Below are 16,450 nucleotides of genomic sequence, written 5' to 3'. Positions count from 1 at the left end.
GATAACATCAGATCTAATCATAACCTACTACACAACTTTAAACTATAAAGCCAATTCACATTATTTATTTGCATTTGTTTACTGGGAAATTCTCATTTTCAGTGGAGGCTGAGGGAGAAATGTTCCATAAAGGGAGTGACAGTTAATAATACAAAGAGTTATGGCAGCAGCAATAACACACAAACAGCAAAAAAATATAAAAGTCGACAGTTAAACAGTAATACAAAGGATCAATCAAAGAAACTTACAAAAGACACACCATGACATAACATTTCTGAAGTACTGGTTAAGTGTAGATAAATGCTGAAAATTCAATATAAATGAGTCATGGTCACATTCAGTATATATGTGGAGGTAATAAAGCTCCAAGGGGAGATGTATAGAGACTTAAAGAGTGGAGGTGAAGGGGAGAAGAGGCATTAGCAGTTATCCAAGTATTATTGAGAAGAAACAGAGCCAAGATGCTTCAGGTGGATTTGGAGTTGAGCTTTGATTTTCTGCATACATTCTGTGCTTTCTGTTACAAGATTAAACTACTGAAACAAACTTAACTCAATACACTACATTATTCATTGCACAAGTTTTAATTTACCCACCTGTCTGAACCAAGAAGCCGAAATATCCGTGTATTATCACATATTTCTTGTGTAATCTGCAAAACAGATAGATGTGTAACTTTCTCACATAAAATACAGCTTAAAAAAGATTTGTAAAAATAATAGTTGTTACACTGTTATAAAACCAAACAAGTCATACCAGAAATTTTAAATAAGCAAACATAACTACATCTTTTTTAATACAATATACTTTAGTAAGAATATGACTATCCCTTTATATATATATATATATATATATATATATATATATATATATATATATATATATTCATTTAAAAATTATGCTTTTTGTTTTAATTTACCTATAAAAACTACTACACCATAATCAGGAAAATGGAGTTGATAGCACAGTGCTGAGAAGGGAACAAGTATATGTTAGTCTAGCACCCATTAATTCTAAAATCTGTCACAATTCAATTAAAAAGAAGTGAGCACCATGTCTGACACTTGGTAGATATAACCTACAAAGGATGGAATACACTTACATAAAATGTCTATATGAGTACCTGTCATAAAACCAGATTTTTCAAAACATCTAAGATAGCATATCATACCTTACATGAATATTCTCATCACTAGAAGGCAAAATTTGCAATACTGACTTTGAACAGTTCCATCAGTCTGACACCCACCATAAACATTTGGCAATCTGGTAATGCTTATGGGGGGGGGGGGGTCCAAGCATCTTTTTTTCTCCCCAGTTCTTTTAAAGCTACTGCAAACTGACTAAACAAAGAAACAGGCAAAGAACACAAACACAAATTCTTACGGAGTCTTCCTGGGACAATGTATGTGAGATGCAAACCTGCTGGCTGATGTTCTCAAACAGCTGTAGTTAATGGAGGTAGCCACTTACCAATCTACCTTCCTAAGGCAATCTCAGCCAGCATAGCTTACTTTCTCTGAAGAATTTCCAAGCAGTTGCTAAAAAAGTGAGCAAGACTCTAGATTCCAAAGCAAAGTGTTGCCAAATCATACCTTAACCTTGGATTAAATGTCCAAGTTACTGTGCATATTAAAAAGTGCAGATCTTGGACCACACACAACTGCAAAAATGCCCTGCACACAAATGCACTTAAGTAAAGACATTCATCAAATGGCACTGGATGTAACAGGTCAAAAAAGTAAATTTCTCTTTTAACAAAATGTTATACAGACAACTGAAATGAAATAATCGTTATGGTGAATGTCTGCCAGGCACTGGTGAACAAAACACTTAAACTATAGTTCTGTCTGATACAGAGTCAAAGTATATATTGAATGACTTTACTTGGAAAGTAAAGTAAATTAATCTCTTGGTTAAGAACGAAACTCACATGATTCCAAGATGGCTGCCTAACTGGTAACATTACCATGGGTTTCTGACAAATTTTAAAATAATAATCTGTTTGGCTTTGTTCATAAATTATGAAGATCACCTGGAGTTTACCTTCTATGATCTTCAACATTGGAAATTACTCCGTGATGCAAAAATGTAAAACTGTATCTAACTTCAAAGATGTAAGGGCAGAAAAGAGTAGGACCAATAGATTCCTGAAAAGCAATGTGAAATTGGCTCACACACAGGAATCTACGATAACACTTTTAAAGCCACACTAAACTGACTTGTCTGTAGATTACGAAAGACAAAACCTAAAAGGGACAGCACAAGTACATGAAAATGAAACCTAACAGGAAACTTCATAATTACAATAAATTGCTGATGTCATCTCTGATCTCAACATCATGTGGTGCAAAATCAGTGAGCTAAAAGTACTCTGCAAGCCTTGAAAGAAGCCCGGGTGCCTATCAGAACTGTTAATACAGAAATAAAAGCTCAAGCTATTTCACAATGAAGAAGTTAAAAACATCCAGGTGACTTTAAAGACAACTTTCCGGCAACAGAATCAGATGTCATGAGAAATTACAAACTTCTCTCCAAATCTCAACTTTTAGCATTCCAAAAACATGAGCACCCAATCAACTTTTGTTATTGCATTACATCTCCAACATCTGACCACATATTATTAAATTCAAAAATGTTATAAGGTGTAATAAAGATTTTGGTATATACTTCCACATGAATGTCATATTCAAACATATTTCAATAATAGTTTTTTATTATCATTTATTAGAAAGTCAATATCCACCAAATCCAGAAAATTTCAGTACCTCAAGAAGCTTTTATTTTCAAAACTAATTTACATAATTTAGAGAAAGAATTACGATCTTAACTCAGATCATAAAATTAAAAATATCAGGAATTTCTGTTTACTTTTCTTTTCTTCAGTCAATGTAAATAACAACAGTATAGATTAGTAATGAATATCACATATTTAATTTATATTTCTTCAGAATTTAAACAGTTGTAATTGACAAACTTTAATAATAACAATAATAACAATAACAATAATAATAATAATAATAATAATAATAATAATATTGTGGTTAGATTAAGAAACTCAATTTTAATAATATCTTTCAAGAAATCCAAATGAAAACAAAACTATTGGAAGTATACAAATTTCAGTTTGTAGGTATTGGGGACCTATACATACAATTTAGAAATGTATTACATTTATATATATGAAATCTGTTTTTAAAATCAAATTTTCTTCTAAAAGATAAGCATCCATAAAATTAATTAAAATCAGACTTTCTAAATTAAAAGACTCTAAAATAATTTCCTCTTGAATAATTTTCCATTTACTTCTACAATTAAGGTTTCATCATCATCAACTTTTTTCCTTTTTTCCCATTTTCTACATGGGGTCAAGGTGTCATGTTAACTGTCATCATCTCAGGGATTAACTACAATAAAATCAGTGTAAATATTGTAGCTAGAGAATATGATTCTAAGTCTTGAAATGGGATACCCTCCACACTCCCACAATCTAACATGATTTTTATATGAAGTTCTTGGTTTATTTGGATAGGATAGAAATGAGAATAATAACTTCTCCAACAAAATATTTTATTATGTTGTAAAACTGTTGACTGTAAGATATTAATATTCTTGGTAAAATCATACTTTTATAAGTACTAGCCTAGCTTTAAAGGAAAAATAAATATCCCATCCATTTATTAATAAATCTACATAATCAGAAATGATATTTTGAAAGTTAGTGTCAATTATTTTCTTAATAAATTGAATTGTGATTCTTAAACATTTATTTTTTTTGTTTTCCTAATTATAATCACATTTCTTAATATATAATTTATGTGCTGCTTTATTAAAATGATTTCTGTTTTATTTCCATTGAATTTCATTAATGATAGATTTGTGAATAAATTAATTTCTTTAATCAGCTCTTCAAATGTGTTATTTTGTCTCTCCTCAGGATAAAAAAAAGTCATCTGCAAAAAGCTGTACTTTAGTTTACATATACCAAATCTTCTATTTTCACATTAGATCTAATACTACTAGCTAGTGGTTCAGTGGCTAATGCAAACAGGAGAGGAGATAATGGGCAACCCTGTCTACTATCTTTGTTAATAACAAATGATTGTGAAATAAACATGCTTATTTTAATGGACACTTTAGAATAAAAGTATAACTTCCTTATTAAATCAACAACATTTTCTGGAAAAACAAATGCAAATAAGTGTTCTAAATAGATATTCCCACTCAATAAAATCAAATGTCTTGTGTAAATCTAAACTGATTAAATCTATTTTTGTTTTGATTTTTAGCTCAGTCTAATACTATTATTCTTTTAATACTGCTGTATGCAAGTCTATTAATAATGAATTATGTCTGATCTTTATCAGCACTACGCACTATTTCTCCAAGTCTTAAGGATAAAACTGCCATATTTTATAATCTGTGTTTAACAGTGAAATTGGTCTATAAGATTATACTAGATTACTATTCTTTCCTTGTTTAAGAATAGGCAACATTAAAGAAAATTTCAAAGAAGGAGGTACTATTTTCAAACTATGAATAAGTGAGAAAGTTTTACCTAGTAAACTTATAACATTTTGTGGTAATAATTAGCATATTCTGCACATAACCCATCAAAACATGGGCCCTTCCTCTTTCTACTATTTTAATTACATTATTAAGCTCACTTATTGTTATAGGTTTATAAATCTTTATCTGCTGTACTTTAAGCTTGAAAGCTATTTTTATATTTAGTTATTCCCTTTTTATCAACATTGAGTCTCTCATAATTTTTACATACAGAAAACATTTCATCAATGTCTGAGGCCTTTCTTACAGGATTTATAATTATCATCAATTTGAGATTTTTTTTTTTACTTATTGCTTTTCTTCTATTAAGTGTCACTGTATAACTTTGAAGTTTAAGTTTTTCTAATGCATTTTTTGTTTTATGTACACAAATATTTTGATACTGTACTGTTAAATCTTTTTATCATTTTAGCATTATTATTTCCTCCTTGTTGTCATAATCTTGTTTTATACAATTTTCCTTGAATACTATGCAATTATTTACTCCATTATAAGACCATCTTTTCATTATATCCCTAATGTATGTTTAGAGAGAATACCAAATAATAACTTTGTTAATATTACTATTTAAAACAATAAATTATTTAATTTGTTCAATGAATAATTATAAAAGGCAAATTTTTGTCCTGTATCTAAGAACCCCAATTACTAACTGATATTTTCTGCTGTTCATTACAATACTCATAAACAGGGCACTGTGGTCAGACAGAGTATGAAGTAGTTAATGCCGTTAGTATGTGTTTGCGTTCTATGTGCAATGGAGTAGTGAGTATAAAAGACTAAATCACTGTCTGCAACTGTCATTTTTAAGGTGGTTATAAGACTACCCTTCCAAGATTCCTGTAGAATTTCCAGATGATTTCTAGTAACATTAGCTTCTAAACTTGGGCTGTAATAAAAATTGGTTTATTATTAAAAAATAATAACCACTATGACACATATACCTTTAGCGTCAGAAATTGTACGTTTGACTTTAGGAATAAATTGAGATTTTTTCCAAATTTCGGTGAGTGAATTTTTAATGCTTATTGTTCGCTATTCAGCCGTTGGATGGTTAGCCCATTCGATGACTGACAGACCAGGTAGGACAGTCTGATCTTTCTGTCGGCTTTTGGAGATGGCTGAACATAGACCCAAACATCTATATCCTTGCATAAGAAAATTCACTACTGTAACTAAAATTACTTGGCACATGCTTTTTAATTTGTCTTTAGCTGTGGTGTACATCTTCACAAACTGCATGTCTTACAGTTGTAAACAGAACTCCAGTAAAGGGAGCTGGAGAGATCCAAATTTGAACTTAGCTACAAATCCTGGTACCTGCCAAACAGCTAGCTAAAATAAAAATAAGCCATGAAAAAATTGCTAAAAAGGAGAGCATGCTGATGTTGTCTGTGCAATATTCACAGTGCCTCAGAAACATGACATAGCAGTGATTTTTTTGTCTGTGATCTCACTAGTTTGAGGTAGCACAGACAGCAGAAGAAGCCACAACCAGCTATATGACAATGAACACACACCAGCATCCTGGTAATCAAATACATTTGTTATATTGTTCCTTATTCATTTAGTGTGTTATTTCAACCTTATTTGTCTAGATGGGGTAACTTTGCTAATTATGTTAAGTGAATTAGAAAGCAAGATGCTGATAAATTATAAGGGGGGTTGAATTTGGAAGTCAATTTGTCTTTTTTAAATTAAGAGAAGTGCTCAAACTGAAGTTTTACTTATTGAAAAATATACTGTGATGTTAAAAATTTTAATACTGTATTAAATATTTAGTTATACTTGGGCGGCCACGGTGGTGCAGCAGTTACCGTTGCTGCCTCACAGCAAGAAATTCTCCAGTTTGGTCCTCAGCAGAGGTGCCTTCTGTGCGCAGTCTGCAAGTCCTCCCTGTGATCATGTGGGTTTCCTCCGGGTGCTCCGGTTTCCTCCCACATCCCAAAGACATGCTGTAGGTGGACTGCATACTCTAAATTGGCCCTAGGCATGAGTGCATGTGTGTGCCTTTTGTGGAAGGTTGGGTGCCAGGCAGGTAACTTGACACAATAAAAACTTCACTGCCAATCATGAGCAGACAGGAGATCCGCTGTGGCGACCCCTAACCGGGAAAAGCCGAAAGAAGAAAAAGAAGAAGAAGATATTTAGTTATATTTATTAATTAGTTAAATACATTAACAAGTAATTGTATAATGAAGTGCTAATTAACTAGGTCTAACCTGTATAAAATGGCCTCATGTTGTTGGCATAGTATCCTGAGAAGTCGAATGGCCAAGGTAACAGATTTGTTTGGAATAAACTGAGGTGTTGGTTGAACAGCCTGGTTTATTTTTTTTGTTTTTTGAGTGTTTTATGATAATTATTTTCAATACAGACAGGGTTTTATAAGTAAACAGGATTAAAAAATAGAAATGATGGAAAGCTTGAAAATGGTAGTTCTTTCTTACATTTTCAAACTTAATAGCTGCTTGATTTTCCATTAGCATCTGATTTTAAATGCAGACAAGCAACAAACTGGTAGAAGCAATTTATTATAAGAGATCGAACCAGTGTGCTCTGAGTGAAATTTAACAGGGTTCTTTCTTGTACTTGCAAAGGGGTTTTGAAAATGTATTTATTTTTTTCTTCTGGAGTATTTTTGATGACATAAAAACTCTGGGGAAATGTGGTATGGGTTCAAACAGAGATGAAAAGAAGCAACTACAACCAAAACTGGCCTGCCAAACATTACTGTGTTCATGTAAGTTGCAAGCTGGAAACATTTAAAACAGCTGTCAGGTATAATATGTGGGAATAATAGCTTTTTATAAGCATGACTTCTTTGCCAAAATTAACATGGAATGTAAACATCCTTGCAGGTCTAGACAAAAAAAGCACAGGATTATCAGAAATGAGCATGTAAATTTGACAAAGAACTATATTACGACAGTCAGAAGAGTACAAGGAAACGGGCAGTAATAATGCTGACTGTAACTAAGGATCCAAAAATGCTAGAAGATGGGAAAAAGACAATCATGGATTTGTAGGAGTAAGGGGTTACTGGCAGGGTAGAAAGACTATATTGGCATATATTTATACTCCGCCTAAATCTACTATTATGGAGCATTGGAGAAATAATAAGTTTTCAGAAGGGATTATTATTTATGGGTGAGGAATGAAGTTTCATTGCAATACTGAGGAAGTATCAGAGGGACCTAGAATGAAAAATATAACAAACAAGGATATTTATCTAAAGGCATATATCAGAGTACTTGATATGGAAGATGTGAACTTATTAACAGGAACTCAGAATTTACACCATTTCCCAACATACAAGTGGGATAGACTGGATAGAAATTATACTTCATAGAAGCATGTGCACTTATTTGACAGCTTTGAGACCCATACAATAATTATATCAGATCATGCATCAATATCATATAGACCCATTTCAATTTTAAACTATACAAGTGTTCGTGTCTACACCAGCTAAAATAATGGCAAAGGTGTTACCACACTTGATAGATATCGACCATGTTTTTGTGGAGTGGAGGCAAACTTTTGAGAACATTAGTTCAACAATGACAATCCACAGGGAAGCGAAATATAAGAAAACACTATCACTAGTGGGTCTTGATGTAAAAAAAGCATTTGACAACATCAGCTAGGATTTTATACGTATGGCAATGGTAGCAATTACATTCCCTGACTACATAACAGGGTTAAATAAGAAAGATGTATCAAGGGACAGATGCAAAAATTACAATAGGAGGGCTCTTCTTTAATAGGCTGTGCTGGAACAGAGTAACCAGGTCAGGATGTTCTCGTTTTGTTTTATATTTACATCCACCGGCACAGAAAATAAGGGATCCACATGTTCACGGATATAACTGGTATGGTACTAATAAAAAGTTAGCTTTACTTTACACGACAATATTTTGTTCTTGATAAATCCAGAATACAGGCATTTTGGTGTTGTGGAATATTGAAGACAGTTTTGAGTCTTTTCAGGATATACAATAAATGAAAATAAAACAAAGGCTATAGTGGTAAATTACATACCCATGAATGCACTGGTTCGGCACTACACATACTTAAGGGATAAGAGAAAATATTTAGGTGTAAGGATTAAAAAGGATGGTGTTGTAGCAACTAAAGATACGTGGAAAAAACATATACAGGATAACACAAAAACCGAGAAACTAGATGCTCTTAATTATGGATATGGATAGTAAGGTACAAGCAATCCAAAAATATAGTCTTTTTTTACAGGGCAGGCATACTTTTATCAACCATAGAAGACATTTTGAATGATAATAATAATAATAACAATAATAATAATAATAATAATAATAATAATAATAAAATGAAGGAATTTGGGAGAGCAATAGTTAAGTGGGATAAGCTGTTGGTTTAGGATTTCCTAATCTGAAGGGGCACTTTAGGGCTATTCAGTTAAAACTCATAAATATACGGCTAAAAATCAAAGTGTATAAGGATGATGATGAAATGGGGGTGGGGGGTGGCTTCAACATATAAACAGAGGCTAGGCTAGGATTTTGGGTGCAAGCCTTTATGGAAAATAACAACTATTCATAAAGTAGCAGAACTTATTCTAAAAACTAAACCAGAGTGGGAATGGAGTAAGGAGATTTTACCAACAGGCATGCCTGCATTTATGGACAAACAAAATGTGTAAGAATAAGGCAGAATTTACTAAAGGAAATTATCAAAAGGAATCGAGGTACTGATAGCAAATAACTTGGGAAAGGAAAGGTGATAAAGACTGGTTTGATGCTGAGAAGAAGTTTGGAGTGTACTTTATAGACTGCCTTCCATATAAAAGATTGACAGCTCTGCACAAGCAAAGAAAAAGGGATAGAGGAGTGCTAAACAAAATACCAGCTTTGACAGAGTATTTAGTTGAGTCTAGAACAGAAGCTGCTGTTAAAAAACAAACAGTTGGACAAGTATTGCATGATAACTCTCCATAAGAAACTGCAGTAACCTAACCTGCTCTATATGTATTTTTCATTTCTATATGAACAATTATAATTTCTGTCTTATGTGTATCACTGTACTAAGTTCCCTTTGGTCAAGGTTTTGGCTGAAAAGGGTCTGCTGATCAGTTCCCTTACCAAATTTGAAATAAATAAATGAAAATCAATCAGACGAGGTTAGAAATAATTGGGAAAAGAGAAGAGAAAGGCAATTTGCAAAGGAACAATGAGAAGAAATATTTAAGGCTCCCACATTTGCAACAAAGCCCAGAAGGTTTAGGAGTTCTGTAGGGAAATGGTCACATATGAATTTTTATACTCCAAGTAAAATTCAGAGATTTCTTTTTATGCATGAGAGGAAAATAGTAGTAACTGCAAACATGTTTTTTTGGAAATGCAATGAGCTGACAGCTTTTACAAATTCTTTTCAGCTAGGATATAGGCTCTCAATTGCCTACATATAGTAAAGTCTTATTAAATTGCAACATTATTGGCTGCCAAAAACCAATTAGAAAAGGGAAATCAAACTCAATTCCCAATATAAAGTGGAATCTTTAGGGAAGAGAAGGAACACATTTTAGCAGAAATAAAAGGAACTGGTTTAAGAGAAAGCAAGAACTGAGCAACTTATGTAATAATCAGTGAATGACAACAGAAAGAAAAAACACACACACAGAGATAATGAGTGCACTTCAAAATATGGAAGTAACAAATAGTCATACATCAATCTCAAAGGACTAAAACTCACCCCCCACCCCCAAACAACAAATAAAAAAAACAGCAAGCAAGTCATGTTTTTGCACGGGGCAAATCACTATGCACCCCCACCTCCTGCTAATTATCCATAACTCTGATATCACACAACAGCATGGAAAGGGCAAATTCCCACTCCCTGCTGTTCCATAACCTCCCATAAGGTAATGCCGTCACTCTGCAATCATGTGATTATTTGATTGCATCTGCCATCATTATAGATGTTATAATATTACAAACATTCAATTACATGCAGTATTACAAAAAAAGTGTGCTTGTGTGTGTGTGCATATTGTTGTATTGAATGCATTCTTCCTTTATATACATTACTCTACTAGAAACATTGCATGTTTCAATATACTTTGCCCAATACTACATCCCTGCTCAATTATTCACCTCTCTGCACCTCTAGGAAAGGGTTGAGATCTCTCCCTATTTAGTAACCCTGTTTGTCTGCTACTCTGACTGCTAAAACTCTTCCTTTCTTCCATTTCTATTTCCTGTTCATACTTCTCTCTTGCCCCCCCCCTCCAACAACTCATTACTATTATTCTTTTTTCTTTACAGTTTAAGCACCCTATTTACTGAGACTGCATTTTCCTGTGCCAATGACCCTCGCTAATATTCAGGAATGCAAACCAACTTTAACAATCCCAATAAAGGAAGAGTCTGAAGTGTATGTCCCATTTAAGTTATCTACAATACCTAACACAGAGCTGTGAGGCATTTCTATGCATTTTGTGAGGCATTTCACTGCCTTCTGTGGCATGCACACTTACAGGAATGTTGTAACCCCCCCCACTCTTTCATACATGTTCCTCTCTCTTCTAAGCTAGGTTCACTCCCTGTAATAAGTTTCTCCTAAGCTAGGTTCACTCCCTGTAGTAAGTTTAGCATTTGCTTCCCAGAACAATTCCTTAAGAATATAGTCTTTTGGAAATCCAGACTGCAGTACTGTTTAAACAAGTTTCAAGACGTTGCTTATACTTACCTGTGGCAGGCTTGTAAGAAATTGATTGTATTTTTTGCTTCTCTGCCTGCCTCATGGAGCAACTTGCTCCATTCCTCTACCCTACCCCCCATTCCCACCCACTCTTGCTTTCCTTTAATTTATAACCGTGTGTCACCCTCCATCATTTCCACACTCCAACCAATCAAATCCCAAGATCAAAACTACACCCTTCACTACGTTAACCATCCTTACCAATCAAACCTCAACTTACTAACCCCCCATAGATCAATGTGTGTTTGCATGTGCCTTTAAGAAGCTATCAAAGGGCTTTGCACAAGTGCATAAATACTGAGCATGTGCAGGCTAGACTGCCATTTTGTAGTTAGCTGTTGAGATCTAAGCATGTATGTATGTAAGGTCTGTCTGCTAGCTAGTTTGTTCGTACTTTATGATGCTGCTATCCATCCTGATGTGTTTCTATGTATTAAAGCATTTAAACGAAACCCCCACCTGCTTGTCATATGTGTTAGAGCTAAAATGACTTAAGGCACCTTCTTAGAACTGGTGGAATATACAGGAGTGGATCATCGTTAAAATGTTCAAACTTCTTAAAATAGGTCAGAAACGAATTTCAGGTATTAAAACTAGCTCAGCACGATTTCTTTTTGCATATCATGAAACTGGGCATACAGAATGCTCTGAATGATATTAGCATAAACCGATATGTATGATATTGAGAAAAACATTCAAATTACTATGGAAAATGTTTGAAATAAGGTCCGAATTGTACAAAATGAATAAAATAAGGGGAAATAACCGCCTTTTCACAAAGTATGTATTTTCGTATTAAGCAAAGATATCCAAGTTATCAGAAGTGTATAAAGTGTTCGCATGGTTGTGCAGTGTTACAGTAAAGCTATTTCGCAAAGTACAGCCATTACAAGGGATATTTCACAGAATACAGCCACTTCAGAGCATATTTCACAAAGTACAGTATTTTGAAGAGTTTACTGTGCATCTGAATGTTATTACAACTTCACAAAACAGTTTGTTTGTACATAATTACAAGGGCTGTATAATTTGTGGGCATGGGAAATGGATTTTGAAAACCCAGTGCTGAGAACTGGAGAGTGTTTGAGCAAGAGTACAACATTTTCATACAGGCTGCGTTTAATGATAAGATGACCGTACAAAAATGGATTCATTCTGCTTAATTTAGCTGGGTCAGAAGCTATAGAAAGGGAACATTTATTTGTGTATGCACCTGCTATCTATACAGGAGAGGGGGAAAACCATCATATTGTTGTACCGGCTGAGTCAAGGGACAAACCTGAGTGCTTAAAACATAAATTTAGAAAAATGTGTAACCCCAGACAAATGTTACAATGGAAAGGCACTATTTAAACAAGGGATCAAAAGCCTGGTGAAACTTTTGCAGCATATATAACTGACCTAATAAATAAGGCTAAAACGTGCAGATTTGGTGATTTAAGAGATGAGTTGATAAAAGACAGGCATGTGTGGCATAAAAGATGAAGCTGTGAATAGGAATTTGCTTCATGACAGTGATTTAACTATGAAAAAGGCCATTGAGATGTGCCAGATATACAAGCACACAGAAACTCACACAAATATGCTTACAAATGAGAACAGCTCTAGAAGGCACAGTGATGAAGCTCGTGTTGATAGCATACAGCACGTTATTAAAAGAAATGGGCCCAAGCACATGGCAGCAACTGTAACCCCTGCAGAACTCACTGATAAACTCTAGAACTTTCCAGCAAATTCCAGAGTTCACACAGTCTCAGTGAAGCATAAGAGTGAGTCAGCAAACTCAAAGCATGGGCCCCAACCCAGTTTCATGGTCAACTGTTGTAATTGTGGTGGAAGTCATGAATCTAAAAGGCAAAAATGTTTAGCTTTTGGTCAACAATGCCGCAAATGCAATAATAAATGGAATCATTTCAAAAGATTTTGTACATCAAAAGTTCCTCATTCTTTTATTAAAAGGGAACATTTTAAGAAACGAGTTGATCAATTAGTTAGTTGCAACCCTACTCTTTATGTTGGTGGTGTGTCAGTGCTACATGAAACAGTTAATGCAGTAGATTTAAGGGCAAAGAATGAAGTATTTTGTACTGTTCAGAAAAATGGCAAACCCAAAGAGCTCACAGTTGATACAGGTTCCAAGTGCAATGTTATGCCTGCAGAAACATTTTCTAGAGTGTGTAAAAGTGAAAGGATTGACTTGGCAAGGTATGCGAAGCTTGATGCATATGGAAGTGAAGCAATTCAAACTGAAGGCTCAAGTAGTACTTTCATGTTACTCTGCTGGAAGAAGCTACGACCTATTATTTTATGTGGTTAAGGGGCACATCCAGTCATTATTAGGGCTCAGAGACAGTTTGAAAATGGGACTTCTTTCATTTAATAAAGAAGTCCATCAAGTTAGCTTAAAAGACCACTACTCTAATTTTGCCCAGCATTTTTTTTCTACCTATGCTGACCTTTTCGAAGACAAACTAGGCAAGCTTCCAGTTATGTACTCCATGACATTACCTCTCAACCTCTTAGAGCAAAAAATCTGGACAAAGCCTAAAATAATGGGGGGACAGATTTTAAATATTGCTCTTACAAACTTAGAAAGTTGATAGAATAATAGGTTTTGCATTAGCATGAATTTTCTGAAGGATGTGGAGTCTTAAACTCAAATGTTTGTCATTATTTAATGATGTCAATCCTCAGCTATTTGCCAGAAAACTACAGACTTTAGGAGGAACACACCAAAAATATGAGGCAAAAATCTGGACATTCTGCGAAAATCTGTACAGTTGAGAGGTAAAACATAACTATAAATCCACCCAGACCTCAGTCCAGTTATCAGGCCAATACATAAAATTCCAATAGCTATGCAGGACAGACTCAAAGCCAAGCTACATATAAAGGTGCAGATTTGTCCAGCTGAAACTCCAACTGAATGGGCATCTTCCATGGTAGTATCTCATAAGAAAAAATCAGATGACATCAGAATATGTATTGATCCATGAGATTTGAACAAAGCACTAAAAAGACCTCATCATCCAATGAACATAGTCGAAGAAGTCACAGCCTTAATGCCAAATGCGACTATTTTTTCAGTCTTAGATGCAAAGAGTTCATTTTGGCAATTTCAGCTTGATAAAAAATCATCATTGCTCACTACTTTCAGGTACACATTTTTGAGAAATTTGGGATACATTTTGCAAGTGAAGTCTTTCAACGTGCAATGGAGCAAATTTTTTCTAGGTATCCTTGTGCTATTATACTAGATGACACACTAGTAGGAGGTCATGCTGAATTAGAGCATGACAGAAACCTTAGAAAAGTTAAGAGCATGTCAAATGAATCAGGCTCAATCCACACAAATGCAAATTCAAGCTACAAGAAGTTGCTTATGTTGGTCATTTATTTAAGAGTACAGGCTTACAACCAGACCCTTCAAAGCAAACAGCCATTCTCGAGATGCCAGCTCCAGACAATGTTCAAGCCCTGCAACATTTTCTTGGGATGGTCAACTACCTAGGCAAGTTTATTCCAGACGTGACCCAACTTTCAGCACCACTTAAGAGAGCTGACACGTAAAGATGTATCATGGTCTTGGTTAGAGCAACACCAAGGAGCATTTGATGTCCTGAAACAGAGAACTGCTAATCCACCAACTCTCAGATACAGTGATGTTCACAAGCCATTTACACTTTCCTGTTATGCTTTGAAATTTGGTCTTGGTGCAGTCGTTCTACAAGAGAATCCACCTGTTGTCTGTGCATTGAGAATTCTTACCCAAACTGAATGCAGTATGCCCAGATTGAGAAAGGGATTTTGGCAATTGTATTTGCATGTTCGAAGTTTCATGATTATGTTTACAATAGACTTATCTAGATTTAAACAGACCATCAACCTCTAGTCACTAACTTGAGAAAGCCAATGCATTCAGCTCAAGTCAGACTGAAACTTATGATGTTGAGACTACAAAAGTATAACCTTATCAAGACAACCCAGAAATATCACAGAACAGCATGAGAATGACAGCCTTGATTCTAAAGTCATGGAAGTGAGAATTTTTTCTTCCACATGTCCTGATGAGCTGAGAGATCACACAGCCACAGATCCAGTTTTACAACGCCTCAACCACCTTATCAAACAAGAATGGCCATCAAAGCAATCTAGTTTACCTCAAGAAGTGCAACCTTATTTTCCATACAGAGATGAGCTTTTGTCTGACAATGGTATCATAATGAAAAGTCCAAAAGTAATTCTTACAAAGTCCTTGCAACCAGAGTACATTACTATCTTGCACTGTGGTCACCCAGGAACAAAATCGACCACAAGAAGTGTGAGAGGACTAGTATTTTGGCCTTCTATGTCACAAGACATTGAGAGAGCACTTTCATCTTGTTCAGTATGTAACAGTACACAGCCACATCAACAGAAGGAACCACTTCACCTTAACCAGATTCTGGAACTGCAATGGTCAGCAATAGCCGCTGACATATTCAAGTGGAATGGTCAACATTACTTGGTGTTAGCAGACTCTTACTCCAATTGGTTCGAGATTGACCTACTTCCTAACCTAGCATCCAGTACTGACATTACTAAGATGAAGTGTCATTTTGCTGTTCATGGTAGTCTGCACAAAGTTATTTCTGACAATGGCATGCAGTTTACAAGCCAACAGTTCAAAAGATTTGCTGAAGAATGGGACTTTACTCATGCCACAAGTAGTCCTGAGTACCCCGCAGTCAAATATAATGCGCAGTTCAAAGTGCAAACCAGTCAAAACTAGATAATAGTGATGGTTTCCTGAATCTCTTGAATGTCAGAAACGTTCCTCGTGATAAACATCTTGGTTCACCTGCTCAGAGACTTCTGTCTAGACAAACAAGAACCACATTACCAATCAATAGTCAATTGTTGGTTCCATATATCAACAACAACAGATCAGTGAAAGCCAATCTGTTGAAGAAATGCCTAACCCAGAAGTCGTACTACGATCAGAGCAGCAAACTGCTCAATCCATTACGAGAAGAAGTGGTAAGGGTGCAAATGTCCAAAGGTTATGATCAGATTTGTGTCATGAAGAATATTGGTCCAGAGCCAAGATCGTACATTGTGGAATCTCAAGGAGCAGAGTTTAGGCGGAATCGGAAGCATTTGA

The 16,450-nt window shown here is 34.8% G+C and overlaps 1 protein-coding gene across 5 annotated transcripts in view; it reads right to left on the bottom strand.

Moving 5' to 3' along the window:
• MAP4K3 (mitogen-activated protein kinase kinase kinase kinase 3) overlaps positions 1-16,450 on the bottom strand; it is a 2,472,041-nt gene that overhangs the window by 50,854 nt on the left and 2,404,737 nt on the right. For all 5 annotated transcript variants that reach the window (XM_044057581.1, XM_044057598.1, XM_044057607.1 and 2 more), the window contains one exon: positions 597-652. In XM_044057581.1, coding sequence (XP_043913516.1) covers positions 597-652 — 56 coding nt within the window. The remainder of the gene's footprint in view (positions 1-596; positions 653-16,450) is intronic.

The sequence above is a fragment of the Protopterus annectens genome, chromosome 1.part2, assembly GCF_019279795.1.
Source record: "Protopterus annectens isolate FY-2018-M chromosome 1.part2, PAN1.0, whole genome shotgun sequence".
In the NCBI taxonomy this organism is placed as follows: Eukaryota; Metazoa; Chordata; order Ceratodontiformes; family Protopteridae; genus Protopterus; species Protopterus annectens.
Note: the sequence above shows the minus strand (reverse complement) of the source record. Positions and strands in the feature narration are given on the sequence as shown.